Source organism: Brachyistius frenatus, unplaced genomic scaffold (assembly GCF_029030835.1).
Source record: "Brachyistius frenatus isolate BFR_SWC_R1_liver_20210118 unplaced genomic scaffold, ASM2903083v1 Contig_22, whole genome shotgun sequence".
NCBI lineage: Eukaryota > Metazoa > Chordata > Actinopteri > Embiotocidae > Brachyistius > Brachyistius frenatus.
The window spans coordinates 2,336,305-2,345,735 of record NW_027210621.1 but is presented as its reverse complement, the minus strand read 5'-3'; the positions used below and the strand labels follow the sequence as shown (position 1 = coordinate 2,345,735).

Sequence of the window (9,431 nt, the reverse complement as noted above, 5' to 3'; positions counted from 1 at the left end):
GTTCATTCAGAGTATCAACTCTGGCAGATTATGAGCTTAAGAAAGTTTCAGCTCCCAAAAAGCCTGGCAGCCGCTGCGCACATTTTTCTGCTACAGCCCGCTGGTTTGAAATTAGCTTTGATTAGATGCATTACACAAATCTTGCGGGACTAAGTGCCGAATCCAACATAAATATGAGGATTACAGCTAAACTGTGCTGTGTCTCGCTGTCCAACAATTTGCAATCACTCAAAAATAACTGCCCAAAAACAACAACACCAAAACAAAATGTGTATAAGCTAATAACACAATTTGCATGGTTGCTCACAGAAGCATGAACTGCACAGTGAGCTCATACATGAAAACTATTAAACCAAATCCAGCCTGCAGAAAGTGAGGATGTTACATCTCCCCTCTTGTTCCTCATCAATCCTGGTTTCCCCGTCATTTCTTTGTCAAATTGAATTGTCCGGGGGGCATCTGTTCAATGAGTACTGTTCAGTTAATTATAATGAAATAGAAAGAATGAGAGAGTGTTTTTTATCAGGAGGCCATCTTAGAAAATTAAGATTTTTATCAAGATTTGTTGAAATGAAACGGCCTGACACGTAGATGGTGTTGGGATCACAGGCTCAGAAAAAAAAAAAAAAAAAAAAGGTCAGACATCAGGCTGTAATAAAATGCACACAATTTGATATTACAAAATTATATTATCAATAATCTAAGGCGAGTTTTACTTTCATTTTCGCAATGACATTACTTTTGAGTGACATGCATATCTTCATACGAATGAGTCTCAGCCAGTTGCGCAGTCTGCCTTAAACGGTCATGGTTAGACACCAAACCTGAGCAATCATCTCATCATTGTCTATAGCTGTTTATTTATGTCTCCTGCTGCGGGAGGAGAAATGTGAGCGCCCTACCACGTGAGTACAATAAATAGTGATAAATAAAAGCAACGTGAGATAAAATGTCTCTCAGTCACAGTGCTTCAGCTTTACGCGCGCGCACACACGCACGTTCAGAGACATCCTTCAGCACATTTGTTTGATTGTGGCCAGCTCTCTCGCAATGATCTGTCTGCCTTGGTCGGCATGCGGGCCAGCGCGAACACTGGAGGCCTCTGGGGTGGCATATATTTATATCCCCGCGCACTAACACACACTGTTAGCCTAAATATCACCGTCTCAGTGTCCAAAAACAGAGATGTCAGTTGAGGCCCGATGATCCAGCCATGTTAGTACCGCGATTTACTAACGCCATGGCACCCAGACGTCAGGTTTGCAAAATATCTCTGATCATTACGCACAGGCAGGGATGCGCACGCCATTTCAACGATGTAAAGGTGTGTCTGTGTGTGTTTATGCGACTCATGTTCAAGTGTCCACATATGGGAAGGCTATTAAAATTCCCTGCGTTATAACTCTATTAGACATTTTGAAGTAACTGATGAGAAAGGAGTTGTAGGCGCTGCCGTCCGCCTCCTCTACAACTACCAGATGTTCTCGTAAATCAAAAGGTTGGGCTGATGATAATAATGGCCTGATTGAATTGAAGGCTCATAAAAATCACAAGTTGTAAAAATCAGGCATATGCTTATGAGAATGGGCCTTATGTCTAACAATATGCTCTCCAGTCGACATAAAAGGAGACAAATAGAGATCATTTAAATAGTTGCCAGGAGACTTCAACTTCTTTGATATCAGCATAAAATGTGTTGCAACAAAAACACATTTTCGCTTCTAAAAAAAAAAAAGTAGTCTTTTATGGTGGCAAGCTTAAGGTTGTAGTTAGGGATTTAAAAATAAAAATATTGTGATTATGACGACTGTGGTCGAGATTTTTAAACTCCCCTAGACAACACGTTTGGCAGGTCCCAATTCCATTTTACCTCAAGTCAAGACTTAGTAAACACACAAGGTGTAATGTTGCCATCTAGCGGCATTGGAAAGACATTACACGGCTAAATATATAATCTCTTCCCTCCACTAAAAGTCGGTTGTATTCTCCAATAGCACTTGCATAGTAATAGCATGCAGATGAATGCCATCTGTCCAAATGGCTACTTCTGTGCCCATTAATTAACATGGTCAGCAAATGGGGACAAGGTCAGTGAGATAGTGGATTCATGAGAACAAGTTGTGAATGTAATTGATCCCGTAGGCAACATCAGAAGGTAAACTGTTTCCGTATAAATAACAAATCATTTGGATTCAGTTTGACCCCGCTGAATATCAGATGTGGCAAACATTTAAATCTGTTATTGTCTTTAGAGGGATTTATCGGATCATTTTCAAATGTCTTGATTTTGTTGTTCTGGTTTCTGAATGAATACATGCCTATGTTTTTTTTGTAGTTAATGATGAGGCTGAATTTTCAGTTGTAATGGTGAAACAGTTGCATGTCATACGCACAAAAGGCAGAGGGTAACTTCTTTTTAATTTCTGAAAGAGGATATTAAAGGATATGATTAATTTCACAATAAAACATTTGCTTTTCAAAGTGAGAATTACTGTATGTATGTGAAAGTAGGCTATGTGAAATACACTTTTAACATTAAGCTCAACTTTATCATTTTAGTCTCTCTACGGATGTAGCCTATTCAATAAGGAATAAATGGACTAGAAAAAAATGAGAAATATTGTCTTGTGTGTATTTGTACATGTGCAGAAGCTGACAATCAATGGAGCAATTATTTGAATTACTGATTAAATTACTTTGTGGAATCATTGATCATAACCTTCAGCATAAAATGCTAATAAAAGAAAACACCCATTATAAATGTACACAGCCCAAGTTTGTCACATAATAATGAGACAACTCTTCAAACAGAAAACTACTAAAATAAAAATGTCCCTTTCTTAGAATAAATATGTTCACATGTCTCTGCACATTTCCTAAAAGACACATTTCAACTGACATTTTTGCCACATGGCAACTATAGAGATTTTGCATATTTTGTTCTTTGCACACTGTATGTGTTGTATGTACATAACTGATCATTTTTATTGTAGCAGTTAATGTAGACTTTCCTTTTTTTTTTTAACACAAAAAAAGGCATGTGCAGGTTTGACTTTAACCTTTAGTGTCATCAGCACTGTACTAAAAGTTGGGTGAGCACTCTTAAGCCAAATGATTTGTTTTTCTCACCCACCAGGAGGCCCTACAGTATCAGGCTGTGCCGTCATTAAACCAAACTAAACCGCTGTCTCTTTCCCACATTTCTCTCTGGCTTTGTGTTCAAGCCTTAAAAAAAAATAAATCAGACAAAGCCAAACACTCAGGATGCTTATTAAGACCACTTCTGCTCAATTCAAGAGGAGTCTGTGTCAGCAACTGACAACAAGAGTGTCATTGTTCTGCAGCCAAAATGAACACAAACATGCTGTATAGTGTGAAAAACATAAATTGACCTCCATTAATCAGAGACATACACTGTGTCCCGTGAAACCATGTGGCTCATGTGAGACATGATGCACACACAGTTATGGACCACGGGCATGATCATGGTGGATGAAACTGCTTCTGAGAATTTTTCTTTTAACTAAAATGATCCCACTACACATACTGTAAACTACAGTTAAAGTGACTAGTCATAAAATTGTTTCAGTAATATTTCAAGTCAAAAACAAACATTTGCTGGCTCTTGCTCTAAAAATCTCAGGATTTGATGGTTCTTTTTGTCATATAAGTAAATTAATATGTTTGAGTTTTGGTCTGTTTGAACCAGACAAAACAATCAGTTTAGTTATCTTACCTTCAGCTCTGGGAAATAAAAATGGGAATTTCTTACTATGTTCTGTGAATTTAGACAAAACATTGAATCCATTAATCAAATAATTGGGGGATGAATGGCCAAGGGAAAAAAAAGCGATCTCAGCACAGGACTAAATGACCTCACACGGAACATGATCCAGAAACTGTCATTTGAACAAGAGAATAACTCACACACTGATTCAGATGTGATGTTAAAAATGTCTCTTTCGACTGTGTCAGGCAGTTAGAAGAGATCTTTTATAGTGTCTTTGCATGAAAACTGGAAATGGGGTGGAGGGGGGAGGGAGGGGGAGGGGTTAAAGGATAAAAGTAGAAACATTCCTCAAAAATGTGTCAAGTGCCCTCTGAAACAAGTAAAGATCTAAAACCTTAAAGGTCAGGGGTGTCAGATTCAACCTTTCAGTATCCCAGCCATGAAAGTGCTTAAATCACTTAACCTCTTCTGCTTTTTATGACAGGGAAGTGAGGAGAGTGTTTACCGCAACCTCCTGACCAGCTGGCTTACAGGCCAACACTGACAAGAGTGGCTCACTATTCTATAGGTGTGAAGGGGTAGGTTTGGAATTTTCTTACGTGAAATGGAAATTTAGTAAAAAAAATTATATATATTTTGTGTTTCCACTTTGTTAACAATGACACTGGAATTTCAGGTTTTTTGGGTCTACTTTTTTTTTTTTTTTTTTTATCTCCGAAGAGCAATGAACTGCCATAATTACTAATTTTGTGCACTTCTGTTTTCAAATGTAAACATACCACAAAGACACAAAACTGTAATTTTTTTCTACTGTTTCAAAAAGATTTAATATGCGAAAACATTTATTTCTAAGATCGGTAACTGTCTTTTGTTAGAGATAAAGGATCACAAATCTCTCTTTTATTTTATCCATGAAATTATATAACATTCTGAAAATGTAAAATTACATAACTTTCAGAAAGGAAAAAAAAACGCTGCCCTGGTTGAAACTTTGATCACTTCACAGTCTGCTCTGGCTTACTGCCATTTCAAGTCTTACACACAGCTTCCAATTAAAGAGGGACCCAGTCTTCTACGCCTGGGGAAGTGTTATCATCCTTTTCGGTTGAATTTTGTTACTTTAGGGGATATAAATCCCCATCAAGTGGGTTTACTCAACCACAAAATACTCTCTGGAAATATGTGAATGGTCATAAGCTGAGGGATGAGAAGAAGAGTTTGCTACACACTAAAAAAATAGCAATAATTTAGCATATCTTCAACAATATACATATTTAATAAATAGTTTGCTCATCCTATAATGCAGTTGTAAGTTTATAAGTGTTTTTTTTTTTTTTTTATGTCAACACATATCTGCACTATATTTGCTTTAGTTTTGCCCAATGTGAGCTTGGATGGATATTTGCTTTAGTGCTTCACTTGCTTGTAAAGAACTTTTCTGAGAAGATAAAACCACTCACAAATCATATGCACACTTTGAGTAGAAGCTGGAATGAGAAAAATAAACTGACAATGCTTTATCTTAAAGTAAAAAACTGTTGGGGGGCAGCACCACAGTAGAGTAACATAAGTAACACTGTCACACACACTGGACAAATATACTTGCATGCTCACAATGAGACATTGTTTAAATGTCAATGCCCTGCTGTCACACTAAACTATCAATACACTGTATGTGAGCTTCCTCTCAGGTCGGGATGATGGAAACAAAGCATATTGAGGAACTCCGACTGAGCTCAGTTTTCATATCACTTTACACACTTCAGGGAATAGTCTGTTATGTTACAGCCATTAGTCTTTGGACTGATTTGAGTTTTGTCCTGAAGCGGATTCAGTGTAGAATTAAGATCTGTTCACAGCCCTAATGTTGTTCTTTTAAAAAGGTAAAGCACATGCTGGATTATATTCCTCAAAACTGCAATTTCATGGTATAGCTGACAAATCTGTAGTTGCATCCAGGAGGACTGGCAGTGAGAGCAAGAGATGTGGAAGCAAAACACAACACAAAAACCATGTGTCTCTTGGCATGGCATGCAGGAAATACCACGTGCCACATCGGTTTCCAGGCAGCCGATACAATCTAACAACAGAAGCCTTAACAGGATGGAGTTTCTACCAAAAACCACACTCTTACCTAACTTGTCAGGGAAAAGAAAAAAAAAAAACCTGAGCACCTGATGACTTCTAAAGCCTATTGTTTGTTGGTCAAATAGAAAATATTATTGATGTTTCTGTTCTCTACAAAGCACACAAGTTGCTTGGAGTTTACTCCCCGGACCTCATTAAAGGCTTAAAAGGTTTATGCTAAGATTTGTGCAATAGATTATTCTTTATTTCTAGGTATAAATAATGAATTCAGGAACATCTCACATTCTTGACTTTTTTTTATAAACAGAGTTGAAGCTGTTGGTTATGACTACTAGTATTCAAATAACAATTGAAAACATATCTATTCTCATGGCACTTCCACATTAGACCCAATTTTGGGTCTATAATAATTAATTTTTATGTATAAAATGTATGTTTTGGCTTAATGCTGTTTCAATTATTTTATTTTATTGTATTGCTTATTTATTTTTAATGGATTTAATGTTTAAGGTGTTTCATTTTAATGTGGTTTTAGATGCTGTGGAGCATTTTGGTTTACTTGTGTATAAAAGTGTATATCAATAAATATCAATAAACTTTATTTTATTAATATAAAGTTTATATCAATAAACTGGACTTGTGAAACAAATGAAAATATTCAGGACACATGAAGTTGTGATGTCCTGCATATGACAGACAAAAAAGACTGTGCAATTTAGTTTAATTTATTAATGCAGATAGTAATATTACAAACACCATGTTATTACACAAGATAAATAAAAATATATAAAATTGCTTGATGTATCCAGAGTTGGAATTCTCTTTCTTCTCTTATGCTCATTTTTTGTTTTGCTGCCGTTTGTTCTTTCTGTTCTTCAGTCTGTAAATAAACACACATGAAAAAAAAAAAAGGTTATCATTTATACATTTAGAATTTTTACTAAGTTTTGAGCATCAAAACACACCACAGTGGGCAGTGAAATTACTGTTTGTAGAAGCTAAGAGGCAAAAGAGACCAAAAGCAGGATGAGGCAGGCAGGCAGGCCAACAGGTACAGAAAGTGATGATTATGAGGCTGCGAAGCACAACAAACATCTAGCAGAAGATTGCAGCTACTGGGAAGGTGTGTACACTCTGGTGTCCTGGCAGGAAAAGAGGCATGTGACAGGCAACACGTGGGAAAACACTGGAGTATAACTGGTAAGCATTACTGGGGAAATAAATGCTGAATGTCCCGTGTAACACCAGAGAGGCACGAACCTAACATGGCTCCAGTCACTCCATTGTGAGTTACAGAGAGCATCCTTCGCTCGGACACACACGGCCTTAACTTTGCGCCTCACTTGTAACTGACAGATGTCTGTGGAGTGGACTATAGAGGTCTAAAAAAATAAATGACAAATTACATCACTAAAGTTATGCAACACATGCCCCGTCCTCCTCTTTGTTTCAGGTTTGCGGGATTTATTGCAAATCAAAAATGTCATTATTACTTTCACTATGATTTAGGTCTCTTTTGTAAAATGTACATACAAATCTGTAAATTCCTTTTACCTTTGAATGTTTTGAGTCAGCACAGGGGTTGTCACACCTTTTGCATCCATTCCTGAGCTGTGTGATCTGAAAAGTGAGGGGGAAGTAGGAGAAGGGACTGCTCCAGGAGCTCGGGTAACCCCACTCTATCACGGTAGTGTTGACTTTACCAATCCTCACCTTGTCTGGTTTCACTGTCGAGGGTGGAAGCAAAACACAGAGTGAGATGAAAACTAAAACAGGAAGACAAAAGAGAACAGTTTTCATGAAAGTTAAAATATTCCACACAGCTGTCTCACCTATCTCGGACAAGAGAAAGTGTTTGGAGTAGTGTTCCACCAGGAAGTGCTCAGTCCTCACGTAGACAGTGATGTGGATATTCTGGGTCTCCTCAGCGTAGGGGCAGTGCTGCTGCTCCAGGCAGGAGATCCCGTGGCCACTGCTGTCCACTGAACAGCTGAAGTTACTGTGACCTGAGGAGCACATCCAGCGCCGGTCACTGGTGTCCACAGAACACTGGATGATATCATCAGAAACCCTGCACAACATAGTTCAAAAAAAGGTATTTTTATTAGAAAATGCAGAAGCTCTCAGAACTTCTCATGGTCAAATGGGCAAAAAAAAAAGGTTTGCAGTAGGAAAAACATCTATCACTCAAGAGCATTTACAGCTGTATTATTTTTTACGTGAAATCTGACCCAGACACATGACCATGACCCTCAAATTAAATAAAGTGCACTTTGTTATGCTTCCTTTCATGAGAAGGTATTTATGGATGCCACTGTGTAGCCTCAGCTCTGACATGAGTCCGAGCACTGTTATTATTGGAGAGCAGTTTGGGAGCTTACCATCGAGCTTTGATAAATGCCACTTTGCCGACGCGACTTCTGTGCCAGGTCCAAGAGCAGCGAAACTCTCCGTTGTAATTGTGAGCAGAGCAGTTTAAATAATCTTCTAATGAGAAAAGTCACAGAACACGAGGCAAATTAGCAGAAGAAATATCACATAATTGTTCAGTTTTACCAGCTATATAACTGTGACATTTTAAATGAATCCATACCTTTGTCACTTTTCACCAGAATCTTGCTCATCTCTGTCTGGTCCTCTTGGATCAGGACCACAGTGTAGTTAAGGAGTGATCCGTCCTTGCTGTGGCAGGTGTAGTTGCCTCCTCCTAAACTTTCCTCAAGCTGCACCACGTACAAATTTCCTCTCTGTGCTTCCTCCACTCCATTTTTCTTCCAAAAAATGTCTTGGCTCTGATTGCCTCTCTTCACGAGCTCCTCAGGCGACTCCATGCAGCTCAGGGGCTGCTGGGCCTGAGAGCCATCCACCTCCAGAACCAGAACTGGCAGGGGACACATTCACACATATAAAGGTTTCGGGAAGTTCAGAAAGAATAATTTGAACTTGGAGTAATGTATTTTCATGAAGATCAAACTTACTGTTGGGCAGCAGAGTCCAGTGGCTGCTAGGATTTAGGCAGCTGACTTGTAAAAATACACAGAGGATGCTGAGAACAAACAAGTTCATCTGAATGACAAGAGACAACAGAGGTAAAAAGTGAGGTGGGGACAGTGATGTGATAAAGGCAAATTAACAAGAAAAAAAGGAGCAAATTGGAAATGCACATGCCCAAAGACCTTACATCTACAAAAAAGCAATTAAATGGCTGTTGTAATTAGTGCGTACAATAATTTAAGCTCATAAACTCAAGCCATGCACTTCTATAAACCTTCACAAGCATCTAGCAACCTCGAGAAAAATAACTTCATTAAAAAAAATGCACGTACAGATAAGAAAAGCAGATAGAAATCAATAGACGTCTTTGTGATTCTGACATCTAATTTTGCCGTCAGGTTATTCTGAAAACATCCACATCCAAGTGCAACCAGCTGATTATAAATACATATTCATAACACTTAAGTGGAACTATGTTTGGTTACTAATCATCACACAGAGTTATAGATTGTGTTCACCTTAGCAGTTTGTTTTTCTAAACATGCAGTCACATATTGTTCAATGCATGGCTGAATATGTTGCATTTATTTCACATATTTTCTTTCACTTAACCTTGAAA

General features: G+C 38.0%; 1 protein-coding gene across 1 annotated transcript; it reads right to left on the bottom strand.

Annotated features, from left to right (window-relative positions):
- Positions 1 to 6,557: 6,557 nt before the first annotated feature.
- il12ba (interleukin 12Ba) lies at positions 6,558 to 8,884 on the bottom strand. Its single transcript, XM_069696706.1, has 7 exons — positions 8,797 to 8,884; positions 8,412 to 8,699; positions 8,200 to 8,305; positions 7,651 to 7,889; positions 7,373 to 7,545; positions 7,079 to 7,200; positions 6,558 to 6,698 (listed from the first exon to the last, which is right to left on the bottom strand). Exons 1-7 carry the CDS (start codon positions 8,882 to 8,884, stop codon positions 6,656 to 6,658), a joined length of 1,059 nt encoding a protein of 352 aa, XP_069552807.1. The 3' UTR covers positions 6,558 to 6,655.
- Positions 8,885 to 9,431: the final 547 nt, after the last annotated feature.